General features: G+C 29.5%; 2 protein-coding genes across 2 annotated transcripts; one reads left to right on the forward strand and one right to left on the reverse strand.

Annotated features, from left to right (window-relative positions):
- The first annotated feature begins 17 nt into the window (after window positions 1–17).
- On the forward strand, window positions 18–5,092 carry LOC132923100 (5'-AMP-activated protein kinase subunit beta-1). Its single transcript, XM_060986920.1, has 7 exons — window positions 18–532; window positions 645–799; window positions 2,195–2,288; window positions 2,350–2,467; window positions 3,135–3,247; window positions 3,317–3,468; window positions 4,771–5,092. Exons 1-6 carry the CDS (start codon window positions 365–367, stop codon window positions 3,461–3,463), a joined length of 795 nt encoding a protein of 264 aa, XP_060842903.1. The 5' UTR covers window positions 18–364; the 3' UTR covers window positions 3,464–3,468; window positions 4,771–5,092.
- On the reverse strand, window positions 3,461–22,927 carry LOC132923099 (nidogen). The gene is made up of 21 exons (XM_060986919.1): window positions 22,692–22,927; window positions 18,292–18,785; window positions 14,867–14,970; window positions 14,434–14,568; window positions 13,901–14,134; window positions 12,378–12,581; window positions 10,994–11,215; window positions 9,556–9,655; window positions 8,974–9,158; window positions 7,713–7,794; window positions 7,303–7,478; window positions 6,829–7,005; window positions 6,636–6,761; window positions 5,620–5,868; window positions 5,355–5,557; window positions 5,113–5,275; window positions 4,746–4,880; window positions 4,360–4,645; window positions 4,116–4,291; window positions 3,797–3,905; window positions 3,461–3,733 (listed from the first exon to the last, which is right to left on the reverse strand). Exons 1-21 carry the CDS (start codon window positions 22,887–22,889, stop codon window positions 3,616–3,618), a joined length of 3,876 nt encoding a protein of 1,291 aa, XP_060842902.1. The 5' UTR covers window positions 22,890–22,927; the 3' UTR covers window positions 3,461–3,615.
- Window positions 22,928–22,976: the final 49 nt, after the last annotated feature.

Genomic DNA, 22,976 nt, shown 5'->3' on the forward strand with positions numbered 1-22,976 from the left:
GTAAGACGAACATTTCTCTTGTTTTATTTTTTTTTTTTTTACAGTATTGTGTTTTAATTTTATATAAATGTTTTTGTTTTCGTGTTCATTTTTTACCGTTCGTTGACTCGCACAGTATTCTAATTGTTAATGATCGCTTTCGATGGACCGGGCGATAACGACGATGCGCAAACAACAAATTAAAACGTACAATTAATTAAAAAAAAAAAAACGATTATTCCGTGTAAGCGTCGAACTGTCGTCGCGTCGAACTACAATCGCGTTCTAAAGCCTCGGGAGTCAAGATAATAACGAATAGCGGCAAGTCGTAAAAAAATATTCATTCCGTTTGACCGTAGACAGTTGTGACCGATCGTGTACGGTTATGGGCAACACCAGTGGCAGTCAGCGACACAAGTCGGCAGGTCTGATCGTTCCTTCCTCGCCAACAAAGGAAGTGCAAAGTCAAGCGTTTGTGTTTGATAAGACTTCGGATTCCATTGGGCTACACGACACTAATGCGCTGTTCCCACAGAGTTCGTCTAAACCAAATGTATGTCAACAACAGTTATTTGATAGGCACATCAGTTGTGTACTTTGAATGTTATTTATTTCCCTTTTATCTGCCTATTGTTTAATTTGATTTAATGTTCTCGTTCCACAAGGACGATGAGTTCACTGACGGCATCCCGCATTCAATGTCGGAAAGTGACACCGAAAATAAAATGTTACCGACCGTGTTCAGATGGGAAGGTGGTGGCAAACAAGTGTTCATCAGTGGCACATTCTCTGAATGGAAACCTATACCAATGGTTCAAAGGTAATTCTTATATCGTTTAATACAACCATACTTATGTGTATAACAAATCATAAACTTAAATTTTGTTCACTGTAGGTAGTTACCATTGATCATTAAGAAGGGAAAGTAAGGTTTGAGTAGACAAACATCGGATCAATATATTTGATGTTTACAGTATACTTGATGTTATTACTGTTGATATATTCATTGACTTTTCACGAGTATGGGTCATATATAACATTCATTATTCCTAATTTCCAAATCGTTGACATAACTGTAATACGAAATACTGTAATAAGAGGACATTTAAAATATAACAGCATAACAAATAACTAACATTAATGCTAAAAAAAATAAAATTGGTTCTGCTGAAAGCAAATTTTTATGTTACTCGGCTGTAAGACATAGATACAACACATGATGATGTGACATCTTTTATTGACATCAATTGCATTTTGAAAATTAACCTGGGTAGGTATATAGTTAACATTTTAATATCAATATTTTTAACATATAATTTTAATTTTCTGTATAAAATGTATAACCTATAGTTTTATAAAGAACACTAAATTACCCATAGAATTAAATCATACATTATTCTATTTAATTTTAAATGTTTTCATACATATATATATATATGCTGTGTTAAACAAAAATCATTACTTTGACCAAATTTAAACTCGTAATATTATTATTTTACATTAAACTGCCTTTTCGTTTTTATTGTTGGTTATTGAATAGGAATAGGTTCTTGATCTCCTCAAAAGTTTAAACCCCTAATCACATCTAACTTATGAGAACATTTTAAACTTGAATTTGAAAATCTCATATAGTTTTAGCATAATTAAGTTAGAAATGTTCAAGTAACAGAATAGATTAATTATAACTTATTTTTCCTTTTTTTAAGTATTTACACTGTTCTACAACTATTATATTTTTAAATTTATTATGGTTAAATTTTTAAATGTTTAAGTTTGAATAAAATTCAAGTTTAAATTTAATTTGAGAAAAAAAATTGAAATTGTTAAACTAAAGTTCCATCACTATTTTTATAAGTTAAGAAAAATGGCTATTTAATGTAAAGGACTGTGTTGCATTATAAACATCAGTTTTTTATCATCTGGCTCCTCAAAACCTTTGATCGTAATTTGGATTTTATGTTTTCCATGCAGTTTCTTAACTTTCTTTAATTCTTAATTTAAACAACAGCACTATAGCAGAAAAGTCTACAGTGCTATAGACTCTTGGGACCACAGTTTAAGAACCACTACTTAAGAGCAAATACATATTTTAATAGTTTTTAGAATTATATCTAATTTTTAATTAAATACATTAACATTATACATGTGATTCAAATTTATTTTTATTTTAAAAAATATATAAATAATATACTATCAACTTTATTTCTGATTCCAGTCACAACGATTTTGTAACTATAATTGACTTGCCAGAAGGTGAACACCATTATAAATTTTGTGTTGATGGCAATTGGCAATGTGATACTAAAGTTGTAAGTTTATATCTGTAGTATTTTGAAAAAAATCCGTTAATTACCTGATTTTTATTTATAGAGCATGATTGAAGGTGATCCAGGTATAACAAATAACAAAGTGGTAGTTAAGAAAACAGACTTTGAAGTTTTTCAAGCATTGGATGTTGATTCAATCGATGAAAATGGCATTGAAAAAAGTAATCAACACATTTATTTTATAAACTGAAAACTTTTAAGTTCTTAAATATCTATACTATAATATGTCAATTTATTAAAAATCAAGACCAATTAGTACTTTAAAAAATATGTTGACAAATTTAATATTTTTGTATAAATTATTGAATTTGCAAAAAAAAAAATTATTAACATTTTAATTTAGAAAATACTATTAGCCCAGTGTAAAAGTTACTACCCAATGTTCATATTGTTCATAAATTGATTGAGAATTTTAAATAATTTGTACCTTTGTGGAAATTTCTTCAAAAACCAAACCTTTTAATAAGGATTACACCATAATCTAATTGATAAATAATTGACTATTTGAGAAAAATTTATCTTGAAAAAGTATGTAATTATTAATTAATATTTTTTTTTTAATTCTGTTGATTAAAATTAAACAAATTAATTCAAGGTTATATATCATTACAATATTTATGGGTTTTAATTAACGTCTGGTCTGTAATTTATATTGACACTTAAAAAATTCAACTATATTATTTAAGAAATCTAATAGTTACTAGTTCATTAAATCTTTATTTTTGTTATTATTAAATAAAAAAATATAAAAGGTTTGATACATTTATATGAATATCTATCATTTTAACTTATCTATACCACTTTTTTAATATAATTTTTTACACTCAGGTGGGTTTTCTCAAGATATTCCTTCGTCGGTTCCTTGGCAGAAAGTTTCTGGACCACCAATTTTACCACCACATCTTCTTCAAGTGATACTTAACAAAGACACTCCAGTTTCGGTAATTATTTTATTATTTTACTCTTACAAAATAATAAATTTTTTTTTTAAATAAAAAATGTTGTTTTAGTGTGAACCAACACTTTTACCAGAACCAAACCATGTGATGCTCAACCATTTGTATGCTCTTTCGATTAAGGATGGAGTCATGGTGTTGAGTGCAACACACAGATATCGTAAAAAATATGTTACTACTCTGCTGTACAAACCAATCTGAACATGGTATATGTTTTATTATTTTACTATCAATACAATTATTATTAGTACAAAACACATTAGACTAAAGGTCTGCTAACATACGTGGTTTATTGTTTCCATTGAACTTTTTTAAACAAATTTTTATGAATTACTTTTATTCAGTCTTAAATATTAGGGACATTTTCCAGTAACTGCTGCAATTCCGTACAATTTGCCATTACCATGCAGAGGTACAGGTAGACTTTCTCTTTTCACTTTTTCATTTCTTCCAGTGAATTCAATTTTCCCTCTAGAATAAAAATATATCATTATTTTATATTTCATTAAACTTTTAAAATATGAGAACACATACGATATCCAATCAGTCCAATAAAAATTGTCTCGAGTTATAGCTAGTCCAAATGGATAACTGCAATTAGCAACAGCAGTTCGTTGTAATCGACTTTCTATTCCAATACATTCTAGAATATAAAAATGAAAAAGAATTAAAACTTATTTAATAATAATGTACATTACTTAAAGTCTTAATTAATAAATTAATATATATATATATTATTTATAATATTAGATAACAAAACAAATAATACATTTCTTAGTATCAATTTTTGACAATATAATTAAAAAGATATATTTTTTTTTTTTTGTAAAATATAGTGTACAATTATAATTACCTATACTTTTTAAACCTGCATCTGCCCAACAGACTTCATCTGTATACCAATCTATAGCTATAGAGTTTGGTAATTTTACATTAGGTCCTTGAACAAAAACTTCCCTTTGGCTACCATCCAAATCAGACCATTCAATTTTAGGACTAATTCTATTCCAGTCCGACCAAAACAATTTTCTAGCCATAAATATAAATGTAAATTAATTTATTAAATTATTTTATTTTTACATTAATTATTATACTACCTTCTGTTTGGATGAACTGCAATTCCTCGGGGATTACTGAGTGAAGAGTTTGCTATTATTGTCACATGGGTCTTATTAGATAAATCTGCAGCCATTATTCGTTTCAAACCTGAATCTGTCCAATAAATCATTCTATTAATCCAGTCAATAGTTAATCCTTCAGTTGATGTAGCTTCTGTGGTAATAGATTCTTGCACATTTGAACCATTCAGTTTAGATGACTTAATTGTCCGGTCTGCTATGTAACTCCAATACATCTGCTCTTCTAAACAATCAACCGCTAAACCTTGAAATAAAAATTAATTTATTATTAATGACCAGGCATTGAGAGTAATATTCAATTTTTAATACTTATACATCATAATTATGTTATTTTGAATGCTTACCAATGGCAATTTTATCAAATTGCAGATGAATTGGATAATCTCCTCTTGTTTTGTTTGGAACTGTTGGAATATGCAATGTTGCCATCCCTTGATTTACAAGTAAGTAAATGTCTTCTTTTGTCGTTTTTTTATTTTCTTAAAACAAATGATACTTAAGTATAAGGGTAAAATAAGTCTGAGCAGAAGTGATTTGCTAACCACTTGGCTACAAAAAAAATATTTATTTATTTTTTTGATACATAAATTCTATGTAAATATTTAATATTTTGTTTTATAGATGCTATAAATTGATGTTTTATAAACAAACTATTGTAATTTAAATAAATGTTAATTATGTTTATATATAATTTTTAAATATTTGTCTAACCTTTGCAATAATAACCATTTCCTATGTATCCTTGTCTACATTGACAAACATAATGTCCTGACGTATCAGTCACACACTGAGCCGATGGATGGCAAATGCTGGTGTTAACTACACAGGTCTCTGTGCACGATAACTCAGAACCATACCAATTTTCTGTGTATCCCTTCAAAAAATAAAAGATTAGATTAAGAAATTGTTTATTTCATTTTTTGTGTTAAGTAAATAGCTTATTTATTTGTTACCTGGGCACATGAACATTTAAAAGTATTTCCTACATTGTTACATTCAGTATTTGCTGGACACGAATTCTCTGTGCAGCCAGTTTCGATTACCCGTTCACACTGTGTAACACCATTACCTGTATATCCATTATTACAACGACATACATAATTATTTCTTTCTCCTTGTACACAATTGGCATATTTGTGACATTCATATGAACAGCCTGAAATTGTTAAAAATCTTACATTACTTTGATTTATTATAAATAACATTTTTTTGTCTTACGTGATCTTTGGCATTTGTTGTCAAGCTTTTGATAACCTTCTAAACACTTGCAGCTATATATGTAACTTGTTTCGTTATACATACACATTTCATTCGGACCACAATTTGAGTCTGATACACATTCACCTGTTGGTGTACATATTATACCATCTCCTTCGTATCCACTGTTACATACACATATTGAATGACCTTCAACTATCTGACAGCTAGCATGTGCATCACAGATGTTTGACTTTGAACACGATAATTCTAAAACAATTTTAATAGCAAGTTAAGTTCACAAAGTATAATATGTTATGTTTTAAATTATAAACTATTTATATCAGCATTCAGCAGTTCTTAAACTGTGGCCTGCAACACTTGTTGGGGTCTGCGGTGCTGGCTTAATGGTTTTGGTCATGGACATACAATAGCATCCCTAAATGGTTCAGGGCTAAACCCTTTTATATAGAGGAGGGGGGAGAATTTCATAAATTATATAATATATATGCACTATAGGTGAGTGATATAAATTATAAAAATTTGAATGAAAAAAGGACATAGGAGAGGCAACTGCCCCAATCATCCCCTCTAAGGATGCCCCTGTGGTCACACAACATTCATGTATGTAAAAAAAAAAATTTAGTAAGAAAATTAATAAAACCATGGTTTTGAAAAGTCCTTCATTAAGTCACTACAAAAATTGCTGTTTAAAAAAAAGATTATCATTACTTACATCTATATGTTTTATGAAGCTGTAGTTTTTATATACTTAGGCAAATACCTATTCTAATATACTTAATCACACAATATTATGTTTTAATAAGTTAGTATATATTATGAAACAGTCTTTCATTCCTTTAAGTCAAAGAGTTAAACATAACCAATTTTACATCAAAATTTCATTTTTAAAACGTATTACGTTAATTAAGTATATAATTAAATTGTATCTTTCCTATTATTTACTACTTATATATTATTTATTTAAACATTTTTAAAAATCAATAGGAAACGCAATTTATTATTTGTTTTCTTACCCATTAACGAACATTCATATCCATCTCCTTCATAGCCCGGATTGCATTGACACTTGTGTCGTTGCTGAGAGTTTATAAAGTTACACTGGGCATGAGCGTGACACGTGTTGATCTCGGCACACGAAACTACAAAATATTTTAAGCATTAATAACATAATTAATTAACAACATCCATTGTTAGACCGAGACTCACTTGATGATTCTGTTACGGTGATCTCCGGTTCTGTAGTAGAAACATCGTCATAGGGCGCACAATATTGTCCGACGTCAACGTACGATGATGGACATTGACACAAATCCCTGATGCAAGTTTTCTCCACGGGACATCCCTGACCTACGTATCTATGTCCTTCCAACCGGCATCTAGGGGCTATAAACAATATGTTATTATAAATTATATAAAGCATCCAATCATTGCTGTATTATAGGTGCTTATCATAGTTTTATAGTACCTACAATTTTATGCTTTTGGAAAACAATCAGTTATATAAGTTATATTTATAAAGTTTTAAATTGTTTTAAGAGTTTTGTGAATAAGATACTGAAAACAATTAAAATGTTGTGCCCTGTCAATGTCAAAAAAATACTGTTTCTTTTTCAAAAATACGAAATTCAATTGAAAAATGTGTATACAACACTACAAACGAATCACTTCGAATTAACTTACGTAATGGTAAACACCTAAGTCCATCGCCTATGAAACCCGCGTTGCAAGAACATGCGTAAGTGCCCGGATAATTCGTGCAATAACTATCCCTGTGACAGACTTCTGGTATACTGCATTCGTTGACGTCTACGCACTCGAAATCGGTGGAGTCGCTCGACAGCAATCGTATTTCATAACTAAAGTCGACAAAATATCAAATATAATAATAATATGTACTATTTAATCCAAGGAAACCTAAAGCTAAAAACGAGGCTAAAAATTAAAATATACCTAATGTATATATAAATCTGCTTAGTTAAATAAAAGTTTTTTTTAAAAATAATTTGAGTACATTATTACGACTTATTTTTAAAAACGTAATAAATAGTTTGTAACGTTATTAGTTTCTAATAAATAAACGACTAATTTACCCTTGAATACAGGAACAAGTGCTGATATTATTAGGCACATCACAAACACTGTTCTCGATGTTATAAGCCCTCGATGTTGGTTCTAAAAAATAAACAAATTTCAACGTTAACGTACATACATTTTTAAATATAACATTATAAGTTATAACCCCTTTTCAGGGCGTCGCGGTGATAAATATTTTTATTTCATTCTGGTTTTGTTGTACTGTTATCTTATGCTGGTTGAACAAACTATCTTAGTAATCTAATCGGATAGAACTTATGAAAACTAATAAATTTAAAAATATAATAAATAAAATTTAAAACTTTTTTTTTTTTAAATAGAACTCAAACCATTCAATGTATAATTTTTAAGTTTTTAAATTTTAAGAATTTTAAAATGTTAATAAAAAAGATGGTTATAGTTAGATAACTCATTTTTAAGTAAACTTTGTAATAAATTAAAATCTGTTTTCAGTAATTTTATCTGACAAATAGGTAGTTGATTTAACTGGCAAAAGATACTTTAAAAAAAAATTAAGAGAATATAAGCTGTCAGAGCATTATATTTTTTTCTACTACTGACTTGCGTGCAATATAACAAATTTGTGTTTAGGAAGTCCGATCCTGTATAGTTTGATTTAATATAAAAGTAAATTGACGTGAAATCAAATTTAAAGTTGAGGACATCATCTTTTATCAGTATATCTTACACATGTTGGTTTTTTCCGATGTTTCGATTTTCAAGCAAGATGTGTATAATTGAAAATATTTTATACTCTCATTATTCGCAAAATAATCAAAATATACTAAATAAGAAAAAACACCAACGTTTGAGTACAAATAATATTCTTAACTTTAAGTTTGATAACTTATAGGTCAATTCACTTTTTGTTAAAGCTAATCAGTAATTAGTAATTACACGACTACACTAGATCGGTTATGCTGATGTTAGAAATGTGCGATGTTACGCGTAGTTCAGAGAGAGAAAACAATTAGTAGTGCGCTGACAATTGACATCCTCTTAATATTAAATATTTTTTATTGATAAGCACTCCTACATTTCTTTACACTACATACAGAGTACAGTAGTTAATATAATTATATCTTATATACACTAATGATCACTTCCTACGCACATTATTATATATACCTTTCGTCCTACGCACTACACAGTATACACCTATATCTAATCTCTTAACAAATTTCCTACGTAAAACTCCTTAAAAACGGTCAGTATCGACTATCGAATCCTTTAAAAATAAAATGCAATGATATTTACCTGTATTCGGAGCCTCAGTAATTGCTCCGCAATAATAACCATTTCCTTCAAATCCCAGTTTACACTGACAGCTATAGGTACCCACTTCGTTAACGCACATGGCATTCGGATCACATCGATCGATCCTATCTTGACACTCGTTGATATCTACACACCCGGACTCGGTACCATACAACGAATGGAATCTGTGGAGTATTAGTGTAAGTACACACATAACAATTAAAAATAGCACATTCTACAGCGATTTAATTTTTATAAACAAATTCTGTTACGGAGCTTAAGAAATCACAATTTTCCAAAACAGTGTAATTTTATAATGTAATTGAATCAAGCAAAAAAATGTATTTCGAATACTATATAAATCAAAACATATTGTAAGATAAGATTATAATACGAATATCATAGATTTATTCTGCAGCTGTAGTTAGTGTAGTATATAATAATATATATTTCATTATTTTAAATTGCAAATCTAGTCGTATAGGTACTATTAGGACACTATAAGTTCATTGTCGTTACAAATATAGTTGGTAATAATATTATAAGTAGGTATGAGCTAAATAATATTGTATTTATACATACCCTAGATTGCATTCGCATCTGAAAGTACTGCCCTCCCTGACACACGTGCTGTTCGCAACACATTTTACATGTCCGTCGCTGCAAGGGTCCTGCGTATCTTCTATGTATCCATACGAGTATTTCGTGTATTACGCGTACAACAATAAATTAAATAATATTATAATGACTTGTCAGTTGTCGCTAATGTAGGTATTTATCCCCACTAGACATCGTTATTATAATCGTGGCTTAAGTACTAAGTAGTATCTATACCGGGCTATACAGGAGATTTAATCGAAAGAGTTAAGGGACAGAGGGACTGAGTTTCTATCATTCTTGAGCAGAGAATATTCTACTCTATTCAATAGTTTACTAACCCGTTATTAAAGCTATATTATTGTTGTAATGGCGTATCACGTATGACTATAAATTTCAACTAAATATATATATACTTTTAGTTTTTAAGTCAGGGGCGTCATTTCAACTTTTTAAAAGGTATGCTAACAACAAAGCAGGCCAATATATTATAATATACTCGTAATATAGTTATTACAAAAAAAAATTTTCTCGCTATGCTCAAAAATTTAATAAGATCAATATAATGATTTAATATAATATTATTATTGTATATATACCTAATAATCTCAGGTTAATACCTATCTACATTATTTTATTTTAAATTGAATTATTTATATTTTATAGACGGTATGAAAAATAAAAAAAACATTATTCCGTATGAAGATACATAATAGTAACGTAATAGTCAGCATTTGTATAGTCCAGTGGTTTTCAACCTTTTTGGGTCCATCATGGCTGCTTTTGATTTTGGAATCAAATATACGGCTCCCACACGAATAATGATAATAATAAAAACATATTGTTTACAATTTTATTATTAGTTTATACTACGGACGCGGCTCCTTTAATAATAACCAACGACGCCCCTGGGAGCCGCGACGCACAGGTTGAAAACTACTGGTATAGTCAAATACAAGGATCGGCAACCTTTTTATCTACACGGACCATAATTTTTTTCAGTTTTTCATTGAGGGCCGCATACAAAATTAAAATATTAAAAAATAATTTATTATATAAATATATTACGAATATTACGATGTATACATTATATACGATTAGATTACGTTCTCGCTCATAGCTTATCTCATGAAATGTGCACATTGTTATATATAATATAGTCATGATTAAATTTTATTTATATCAATTTAAGAATTAAGATATAAAATTGAAATTTTAAACACCATAAAATATAATTTTCGCTCAGCGCAGAAAAATATAGTCAGGCCAAATTGGATCTTGATAAATTTTAGGTATGCATAAGCATATCCTGCAATACCCCAAATGACGCCCCTGTTTTAAGTCTTTTAGCTAAGTGGATAATGCCAACAATTATTTGAAGTTGAAAATAAACTGAATATTTATTTAGTAGTTTAGTACGTACCGAACGGCAAAAATATGTTGTTTGTGCTGACCAGTCTCAAAATTTTTACTTTTTCTTCGTAGTAGGCGAAAGCTTTGGAACTCTGTAACATGAACGACGTAAATCCTTTGGCTGCCTTGTTACATGGTTGAGAAAATTCGAATTTTTGTGCCACGGTCACTTGCTGTTCGAAATCTGACCCTTCTTGTTTGTATCTGTACGTGTAATACGAGTGCATACGACCTGTTAAAATTTTAAAATGAGAATATTATAAGCTGCCATTTATCTAATCATATAGATATTCAAACATTATGTACAGTATAATTATTATTAATTATAAGATCTGAGATTTCAACGCACTTTGAGTGTTGACTCAATCTAAATCTTGTTCATCCCTAATAATAAACATAAATTTTCGTCGAAATATTGTTTATTTATATTTTATTTTTTATAATTTTATTTATTATACGATTTTAATAAAAAATTTCTTCAAACTCTTTTTAAACTCGTAAAACTCATACATTTAACTTTGGTATTGTGGTATACTGTAGACAGTTATTGTAAATATAATACAATTATTATTATTATTATTTTTTATTTAAAGAAACTTTCAGTATATAACTATTTAGCTTGGACACTTATAAAGTAATAATTATTATTATTTAATGTATATGAAAAATAGGTGAGAATATTTTAATAGGTTAGGCCAGTGAAGCGGAATGTGCCGACTGTTTACACTGGCAACAACAAATTTTGCTTTATAACATCGTCGCACTCGCAGACACCGAGTCCTGTTGTTGCTAATAAGTGATTCGACGAAAACATAGGCACGACGGTCGCGCCCATGTAAAGCGACAATCGTAGTAGATACGGGCTGTGTTTTAAAAATTAGTATAAATTTTATGTTTGTTTTGCACCTGAATAAAAGTGTTTCCGACCATTAAACATAAACCTGAGTATGATAGTTTTATTTCAGTCATTCTTACGTTCTTACTCTTGGTGGGAACAGCATCAGGATATACGGATAGGTACTATATGTGTCAATGAAGTTTTAATAAAACTGAATAGTGCCAATAGGTACAAGTAATCTTTGATTCATTCTAGCCGATTAGGAACGAACGTAGAAATCCACAAGCGTATACCGTTGTACAACTCACGAGTTAACTGTGTCGTTCTAAATTATTTTAGAGAATGTCATTAGCTAGAGGGTATACTGTAGGGTATAGTAGGTTTAATTTTATGTCACTCTATATGGGGTGATATACACTGATACCACAGTATCTATTTTGCTAAATATTATAAAATTGATTGTTTACGATCACTGTAAATCGCGAAGCGTACATTAACCTAAAACTACACAGAGCAACGCAGACTATATATAATATTAAAATTTTAATTCACTCACCGTTTGCGATCGTATACTGCTGATGATTGTCGTTGGGCAATGTGAATCTGGTATGGGGCAATGGGACTTGAGGCGTTGTTCCCTGTACGGTGGCGTCCATTATCAATTGATCGAACGAATTAAGTCCGAAAAACCGTTGATGAATGGTTATTCTGTGTTCAGTTCCCGGAAAAGTCACTTCAGAAGTGTAGTTTACCACTCCTCCTATACATTGACATACACGTAATAATATATATCACATATTTTATGTAATTTTAATACAACGTATAATTTATAATTAGGCACTAATATTTAATAGTGGGTGTTAAACGCATAAACGGAACTGAATACATGTAAATAAACATTATTGAACTTAAATTAATTTAAAAAAAGTCCAATAAAATGAGAGAACTGTTCGAGAAGTATTGGGTTTAGATAGTATTTCTGAATAACGGGGATTTCTGTAATATGTATTAATATGTTATATATAATATGCTATGATAAAAAGCGTATGTCGTGCTGATAATAACATATGTAACTAAAAAAGCCATAATTATTTGCATTTCAAAATAAATTTCAATGATAATTTAACTGTAGGTGTATTATATTTAATTTGTATAGGTGAACAAATTTTTTCCCTTATTAGCGTTTATCATCCCGTTGCTATATTAGTAGCGGATTTGAGTTGTGTTCTGGGAGGGGGGCAATATGTTTTTGGTCTAAATTTCACTCTGTAATTCAACTTCTATATTATACATTTGTGAAAAAAATTATTATTTATAGGCAGCTTATGATGTCTATACCAGTGTTTCTCAACTGGTGTTCCGCGGAACCTAAAGGGTTTCGTCAGCGGTCAGCCAGTGCCAAAGGTTCCGTGAGAAATTTGGGAAAATATAAATAAATTAATATTTTTGATTTGAATTATGGTTAACATAGAATGGTCAACAATTATACGGGGGTTCCACAAAACGTTCAAGCTCCTGCAAAGGTTCTGCGAGTAAAATAAGCTGGGAAACACTGGTCTGGTCTATAGTGGGAGGCTATAGTCGCTATGCCTCCCCTAAACACCGCGCCTGTGCTATATAGTACCATTTTCTACGTTTTTTAAGTATTCTCAAGGTTATAATCTATAGGTGACCGGGAAATAATTTAAATTTCCTACATAAAACCGGTAGGTAATTTCACTATTGACAGTGCTAATTAACATAATTATCGATAATATATTATATTATTATACCTACGAAAATACATTATGTTTAAAGTAGCAACTAATATACAATATTACATATAAAAACTACCTATCCGGCATTCCGTTTAAGGTTTAATTTTAACCAAGTTTTTAATCTTTGAATAATATAAAAAAAAATTTTCAAAATTGCAAAATATTATAGTAGTAGGTACACATTATAACATAATTTGACGACATACACTTTAATTTTAATTTTTTGTTTTTTTTGTCCAAATATAATAATTAATATGACACAATATGTCAACATATACCTAGTATAATAATTAATAATAATATACGGTTTAATCGCACGGACCTGTCAACTGGTATCCGTTGTACGCGTTTTCCGAGTGTAACGAAAAAAGCCACGCGACTACTGATGGGAACACGGACAAGTATTGCAACTCGAAACCCAAGTTGGTGGGCACGTCCGAGATGGCCATGTACACGCGACCGTCCATCGTTGCGACGTAAGCCTGTAAATCTGACTCCGGCATTGCGATCCCGTTGACGTCTATGCTGACTTTTCCACTGACGCGGACTGGTACATCTGCGCGCGATGCATAAAAAAACACAATATTATAATTGAAATTTTTTCATTTATTTATATACGAATAAAATGCTCTTAAATGGTATTTATTATTTTTAATACGTTTATGATAGTTCAAAGTCCTTCATGGATATTATTTAATGTTTCAAATGAAATTTTTCTATAGATAAATGTTTAAAAGTATTTACGAGTATTCTTCATCAAGGAAAAATATTATAATATTATATACATTATATCTAGATCATAGCTAGGTATAATATATTTTAATGATTTTTATAATTAGGTTAAAGTCAACTTACTTTCTTTGATACAAGTTACACCATTGCCAAAGTACCCTTGCTTGCATATACAGCACATATCTCCTTGTTCGTAATCTACGCATGATGCTTGGTTGTGACACAAAGCTCCGGCTATTGCGCAAGTCAAACCTTCGTCTGGAACATAATAAAAATATATTGTAATAATCACTGTATCAGATAGCAACGCAGTCATAGACAATAGAAGAGCGTGAGGGTGGGCTTTGGGTGCTTGGCCTCCTCTAATATAATTCCCATTTCCAATCACTCCCAAAAAAATATTTTCGTCTGACGATTCCGGAAATAGGTAACAATATTTTATTACGTCAACAAGACATCGTATAAAATTGAGAAATAATTTATAAATATCCATACATAATTTATAGTTTGTTTGACCAAAACGATATCTATAGGTAGGTATATAATAATAAAGTACCTGGTCGGACGCTTCCGGGAAATTCGGGTGGTTCCACGTTTTCATTCGTTCCGATGTTGCCCACACGATACAACCAAACACCCGGCGCATCCGTGTTACTCCATCTGTGCAAAAACAAGAACAATCAGTCGTACACAATAACAATATGTATATGTAATAATATAATATTATATAAATATAATTATAGATATACTATGTACAATGAGCTAATAATTATTATTTTGAAAAGATTTACTGCCGATGGTGGCTTATATTGCTTATAACACTATTAATATCTATATTATAAGGTATACTGAATGTGTAATAGCCAATAGGTATACTCGTTCAAGACAACATTTATCATTATCCAATATTCTTACGAATGCATTGTACTGTAACACGTAAACGTAATATTCTTTTATAGTTTTTAATTATAAATATGCTGGTTAATAATTGTATGTAGTGCCGATATAGACAAAGATTTACATATTTTAATATTTAATAACATAATATTAACCATACTTCCCAGTATATATTGCCTATTGTCTATTGATGTTTTAAATATTTTTGGTGTTAGACATTTTCTTTATCATTATAGTACTAAAATTATACCCATTGCAGTTAATAATGTTATTACTTTATTAGGTAATAAATAAAACATATAATAAAATCTGATATTGGTATACATTTTTCTTTACCTAATAATACGATTGTATACGATTTTTAGAGAAACTGACTGTTGTATAAATAAAAAAAATACTTTTATAATGGTAAAATATCAACAGTTTACGCAACCTTTAATATGGCTTGAAATATAAACTAAAAATATAATAAATAAAAAGTGAACTTTGTGAACTATAGATATTTATTTATCAGCGGTTGACTATTGTTAATTATAGACGTTTTCACATTTGCTACATAAATAAACTTTTCTTGTATTTAATTTAAAACACGAGTGTATTACATAGGTATTTATATTATTCCTAGACCATAGTATAATATTAGATAGATATAAACTATATGGTATATGAATACGAAATTATTGTAATGAAATAATGATAACATTATTTTAGTTTATAATTTAACATTTCTAATAAGTTTCGACTAATTAGTTACATCCTAACGAGATTACACTCTTTAACAAATATTTATTTAAATTAAAATACGCTGCAGTAATATAATTTAGAATCGTTAATTTGTTGACGAGAGCAAAAAAAAAAATGTAACAATATAATCAAACGTCATAAATGTTGAGAAGTTATTTAGATAACTGAAGAGTTTTTTAATATTCATATAACGAGGTATAATAACTATAACAATAATTATAGGTATATATACAACTATGTACAAAAACTAAATATCTTAAGTGGATAAGTTAATGAATAAAACCAATTAAAGTTAGTTAACTTAAGTAATTGATTAAATAATAGTTAATAATAATTAATCAACCAACGATTAAGTCAACATTAAAAACCTTCAGTTATAACTTAAAATAAAGTTAAAAATTAAAAAGGAATACTTTCAACAACAAGTTTAAATTTAAAATAGAAAAAATATTGACTTGGTTCAATCTCGTAATTCATTCATAAGATTTCATAAATATCACTCATCGACTCATCATTATGGACGGATATAACTATTATAATATAATAAGTCGATGATTAATAACATTAAGGGCAAATACTTGAAATACTAATTATATATGATAAACAATACATCTAAACAATTTTTTAATATCGGTAAAGATAATAGGTATACTAATATAATACTGAAATTGTATTGTATTTCGTCCACAGGAAATTTATGTGTTTATTTAGTATACTATGAACTGAGTATGACATTATTGTTTTGAATATTTTTGTATTTTTTACATTGATATTATATAATCTGAGCGTTATTACGATATAGAAGTTATAGATTATAGATTTTATGCCGGCGATGGTGAGTTTAAGATTCAGCGAAATACCAATGGAGTACAAGCAGATTTGACTAATTACTTATTTAAATGTTTATTATAATAAACGCCTATATAGGTACATACACGTGTCACGTATTACATGAACGTGTATTAGTACTCATCGTGTATAGATCTACACTATCTAGTATATCTATACTGGATCTCATGAAAGATACATTTTAAAATACAAAAATGAATTTAATGAGTAAAGTCGTTAGGGTATAACGACTAACGAGTTATTATAATATTATAATAGCATGAGTAAATTGTTAACAACGTAGATATACATACGTAGTATGTTACTGTCCATAACTGCTACAGCTAATACTATTATAATACTGTATATATTGGTTACTATGAGAACTACTATGAAAAATACCTACTTAAAATGTATATTAACAACGAGTGAGTTGGCATAAAACAATTGGGAGAGGTAGTTAAAGCGATAATAGGTTTTTGTTTAGATAAGTATAGTAAGAGTTTATAGATGAGCGTTGTGAAGTGATGAGGGGCCATGCCAAATTTATAGTCCTGCATCACACTACTCCAGCTAGTCTGAATTTTAAACGCTCATCATTAATAATTTAAAAGACTTCATAAATATTTCTATTTAAGGTTATACAATTAAAAACGTGGCAGTATTGAAAAAAACAAGTAAGTTTAAAAATGTTGAAAAAGTTACATTTTTTACTTCATCGAAAACGTATATTGCATACATATCGTTTTTAATTTATAATACCTATCTAAATAATACCCATACCAGCTGCAGGCAGTGAGGCAGCTATATAGTTTAGCACAAAAGTATTGTTATTTTCGAAAAACACAAATATCTACTCTAATAACTCAGCGATGATGAATGATTGATTTACCCCAGTGGAGCCGTCTACCGCGGGTAGGTACCACTTACGCATATATTGTGATATTTCTAGTGGTTGATAGGTATAAGCGCCAAAACGATACAGATAAAGAGGAAATAAAAAGTAATAAAAACATTGGATATTATATTGGCATATTATAAAAGTGCAATACATTCAATTTTAATCAACCCATTTATTGTAACCATTATAGTTTATAAGTTTATATTTTATAATTAGTATTCGGATATGAAGGCAAAAACTTTTTTTTTAATAATAATAATAGACAAATCATTTTTATATAAAAATGAATGTGTGTCATTTAATATTTAAAACGATGGATATATTTTTTTTTCCTTTTTGCCTTTTTTACTTATAAATTCATTTTTAACCTATACCTATATAGATACTTACTATAATATGTATCATAAGTTATAATATATATTAATATATTGACGCAAGTACCTACTTTATTTGTTTTTTTTTTATTCCCGTTGACATTTAAATCAAAGTCAAATTACCATATTACTATATTAGCCCGGAATATTGTATATTATAATAAGAGGGATAAATGACGATCAGGTACCTATATTATGTGTATTGCGTATTATAACTTATCACGTCAGAGGACTTACCTGTCCAAATTGTGTATCTGATCGCTTCCCGATCCTCGGAGCACGTGTATGCGCCCGTCGGCGGCGCTGAACCCGGCCTGGGCCTTGGCGTCCGGTAGCCCGACCTCGGACATCCCGCCGAACGACTGCACCCACTGGATGGGCGACGGGTACACGAACTGAACGAACGTCTCGTGGCCGTCCGTGGCCACGGCCACCTGGAACGTGTTGGTCCGGTCGGCGTTCTTCTTGTAGTAGCCCACCCGGTGCCACGTAGCCACGAACACAGACACGGCGGCGAACCGGCCCTGGTACCGTGGATAGAACCGGGACACCTGTGCGTCGGCGTGGGCTAGAGTCCGCGGGTCCCGGTCTTCCCGGTAGTACACCTGTCCGCTGCCCCGGAGGTCCACGTTGGCATAGAACGCGGCCAGCGCCGGGTAGTCGAGCGGGAACGGCACGTTGAAGAACGTCGGCATCTCGTTGTTGAACGACACCAGCCCATTGCTGTTCACCTATATACGATATTGTAATCATTATAGGCGTGTTAAAAATTAATAGGTAAAAATATCAATTGCACGCCAGGAGTATACTAAAGTTCTAGAGAATTGGCGTTTTAATTTAAATAGCTATAGCTAGAGGGCGACCATAGGCTGGTGTTTGGCAGGATAGCGGAGACAATACTCGGGTAGAAAGAGGTTATGCAGAGCGCGTTAGGTTAACTGGTAGATTAATTTTGGTTAATTCTGTGGACCGAAGACCAGCTTTCCAGGGTTGTTAGAGGTCCCCATCTATGTATGCATAATGCATAGGTATGTTTTAAAGTTCGGTGAATAAACGATGCGGGACCGGATTGCAGAATTGTGGTAAACAGTTCCCACCCGTTCCTTGTTTTTGGTAAAGGAGAAAAAAAGGGGAGTGTGTGTTGAGGTACGCCCTGTGATGAGACGATTTATTTACCAAGTGCCCAACGTCTCAATCAATTTGCCCATGTGTATTAATAATTGCCTTAATTACCGACATCAATTTTAGATAATATTTTTAAAGCGAATTTGAAAAATTAGGATAATTCACTGTGTGCACTATATATTGTTGAAAGTCTGTGGTATATAGACGTGTAGTGATTATGATATAATATTATATTAAAAACTGTTAGATATGAGTTATTGTAATTTGTAATCGTTTACTGAGAAACTAATATTGTTTAATGTTTTACTCATGAACATTAGGGTTGGGATTATTATGTAATAAAAAACCATAAATATGTACATATATATGTAGTTAAAATGGCCAAAATATGTACTATAAAATAGAAAATATGTACCTAATAAGAAAAATTTTAAATTATATTAACGTGTAAAATTAAAATAAAATTCTAAATAATTTTCGAATAATATCCAATTAACTGTTTTTAATTTCTAATCAATTTAATTTAAAAACTATAAAATATAATTATATTTTCACAGCCATGCGAACTTAAGTACTGACACTGTTGAAAATTCGTAAATATATATTTTTTTATCTAATAATTGTTGAATGTAAAGTATAATCTAAGATCATTAATGTATGATTATCGAACAGAAACAAATAAGATAAACTATAATCAAGTTATTAATATTTAACTAATACTTATTTCCCATATACTATTATCAAAGTATAAATGTATAATACTAAATACTACTAAACCACCAAAAATGTCAAAATTTACGAAATATGTAAAAACATGTAAAATCAAATATGTTTTATCTTATTGTAAATCACGTGAAATGAATTTATCATTTGCAATACTTAATTTATCATGTTTTAATAAAAATATGTATTTACATACAAATCCCAGCCCTACTGATCATATATTATTGATAACATTAGATATTCATTTATTTTTCCTTTTTGATTATATTTTAACTTTTATGTTAACCCTCCACAAAAACACTATCGAAAATGACCTGTGGTAGTGTGTAATTTGTATTTTTCTATTATATGTATATTAAAAGCAGTAGAAGCACATTAAGTTTAAAAAAGTTTAATAGTTTTAGCACAGACTAACCTAACCTAGTCTGTGGTTTTAGTATAGAGATCCTATAATAATGTATGGGGACTAGGTACCTACTTTTCGAGTCTGTGCATGCCTATTAGAGGAACAGATGTATTGACAAAGGATTTAAAATACGTAGATATCTGCTAAATAACGAACAAATTTGAAAAAAAAATTAATTAGTAAGTATGAATAAACATACATTATTCATTTTAGTTTATTATAAATATACCGACTCATACAAAATGTTCATTTACGATTTTTTGAGCGTACCTTATAGCACGAGTCGGCAGCTGTAAGTTATCTACACCCGTCCACCACATTTTTTTGGTTAGTTACGACCTTGCACAATTAGTTAAAAAAATATTAACATTGTCGAGTAATTTGTAATTTAAATATAGATGGGACAGTTAAATCCAAATCCAGCACTGCGTTATCACTTTGTCTTTATTTATCTACAACCACGGACAAGATATCTTAGTCCGTGTCTACAACTTACAAGATAGTTATTTATAATTCATACAATCATACGTAGGTACCTATACCACTGTTACATTTGTAAAAACTACCTTCTACCACTGTCCAGACCACGATTAAAAATATCTTTAATCGTGGTCCAGACCTACTGGCCACCATTGACTAGGTAATTACTAATTTATATCAATACCGTTCAATAGTACTACACTGTCTACACTTGCATAATATAATTTTCTCCAATAGTTTATTAGTATAATAGTATGATCTAGTATTCTAGTTAATATAATATAATTTTTATATTTTAACAAGTGCAAATAAACTAACGAGTAAATACCGTGTTCTGCAAATTATAGTAATCATTTAAAGTTTTCATTTGGCTGTCTGTATTTTTTTTTCCAAAAAGAACGAACTCTGGGAAAAAGTATATTTTAAGAAAATTCAGTTCGGTACTGTATTGTTAATAGTTAATATTATTATTTAGCTGTACCTACAATAGATTATAATTTATAATTGTTCGAAGTAAAAACATCAATTCAGTAAGTTTTTTTTTCTTAAAAATGTATGTTAGAAAATAAAAATTATTTATAAATTATGATTACTTTTACTAGAGTAATCAGGCGTAGTCAAAACAAACGCTGATATACTGCCATACTGCCAAATTCGTCTAATGTTTACCGCTCGGGACGCTCAGGTCGTCGATCAAATTATATACGATTTAGTATTTTTGACTTTTGTTATATCAACTATCTACATTCTACATAATATATACATTTTTATTTCAATTTTTACCTCAATACTTTAACAATGAAAATAATATAACTGATTACTATTCATTACAATAAATTATTAAATGAAATAAAAATGAATCTATTTTTAGATTGTAACTTTTATGTCGTCTTTATGCATAAATCAAAATATACACCCTAAGTAATTTTTGCAACTCCTGATATTTTGCCCAAATTACGCCACTGGTTTTACGTATACAATAAGTGATCGATAAAAATTCTAATACTAGTGAATTACGTAGGTAGAAACCTATTTTACGTACTTTTCATAATTAGTTTTAAATTTAGAAGATCATTATATTATTATTTATTATGTATAGAAAAGTTTTAAAAGTTTAGCAAACATGATAATTTATTATTGATTTCACTATTTAATATATTGGTAAGTAGGTACACAATATATATAAATTAGTAATTACTTACTCCCGAAAACGTAATCTTTTGTTTCTTGACTGTTTGACCTTTTCTTTGATTTATTAAGTATTAGAAGATATAACTAAAAGAGTTTGCTGTACCAATTGATTAATTCAGTTCCATATAATTTTGAGCATATTAATGTTATCGTTATGTAATTGTATTTCTGAAAACAAATTACTTACCTATAAACCATTTACCTATCATTCTTGAACAAAATTCTAGCATTATAACTGTATGTGAGCACACAAGTTTTAAAGTTTACATTAATGAACATATTAGGATACAATTTCGTATAAAATCAATATAAATTATTATAGAATTTTTGATGAAAATAGTTATTTCAAATTAAAACTGAATACTTTCTTTCTTAAAAATATAAATTAAACGATTTTAGACTGTTTTTGTTACTGGTATTTTGCAACTATCCGTAACATGATTTTGTATATCTAGGACCTAGGTAATAATATTGTTTTTTTATGTAAAAATATTAAAATTAAATTAAAAAATATTTTCATTATATTTTCACTCAGAACGACTATAGATTATAATAATTTGAATCTTATTAACACATAAGCTCCATTTTTTTTTTTGTTATTAACCGATTTTAATTTTGCTCTGGACTTAACTAATTTATTAGAATAGAAAAATATCTCATAAATAGTAAATAGGTGTAATAAGTATGTTTAACTGATGTTTTTATAACTTACGAAAATGGTGTCGTAAGTCTCATTATAGAACTTCACAGGCACACTAAGCGGAATGCCTGGGCTAGCAACCTCGTATCCCACTCGCAACTGTGTATCACCGGTTGTTGGTCCATAAGGGTAAACTAATTGTGTAGAACTATTTATCCCAAAGACTAGGATTAAAAAGAAAAACTGTAATAATTTACTGAACCGTTCCATGGTTTTTGTTAAACTGAAAGTGAATGATGGTCGTTACAGTATTCGTAATATAGTAGTATAGGTTATCTCTAAGATTTTTCATACTGT

The sequence above is a fragment of the Rhopalosiphum padi genome, chromosome 2 (genome assembly GCF_020882245.1).
Source record: "Rhopalosiphum padi isolate XX-2018 chromosome 2, ASM2088224v1, whole genome shotgun sequence".
NCBI lineage: Eukaryota > Metazoa > Arthropoda > Insecta > Hemiptera > Aphididae > Rhopalosiphum > Rhopalosiphum padi.

What these genes read in the sequence shown, in the direction of transcription:
- LOC132923099 (XM_060986919.1), bottom strand. Translation starts at nt 22,889, where the DNA reads ATGGAACGGTTCAGTAAATTATTACAGTTTTTCTTTTTAATCCTAGTC. An exon ending in ACTTAGGTGTTTACCATTAC is followed by an intron (nt 7,006 to 7,302) that starts GTAAGTTAATTC and finishes TATTGTTTATAG; the next exon opens with CCCCTAGATGCCGGTTGGAA. An exon ending in ATATGAATGTTCGTTAATGG is followed by an intron (nt 5,869 to 6,635) that starts GTAAGAAAACAA and finishes AAATTGTTTTAG; the next exon opens with AATTATCGTGTTCAAAGTCA.
- LOC132923100 (XM_060986920.1), top strand. Translation starts at nt 365, where the DNA reads ATGGGCAACACCAGTGGCAGTCAGCGACACAAGTCGGCAGGTCTGATC. An exon ending in CCTATACCAATGGTTCAAAG is followed by an intron (nt 800 to 2,194) that starts GTAATTCTTATA and finishes TTCTGATTCCAG; the next exon opens with TCACAACGATTTTGTAACTA. An exon ending in ACAAAGACACTCCAGTTTCG is followed by an intron (nt 3,248 to 3,316) that starts GTAATTATTTTA and finishes ATGTTGTTTTAG; the next exon opens with TGTGAACCAACACTTTTACC.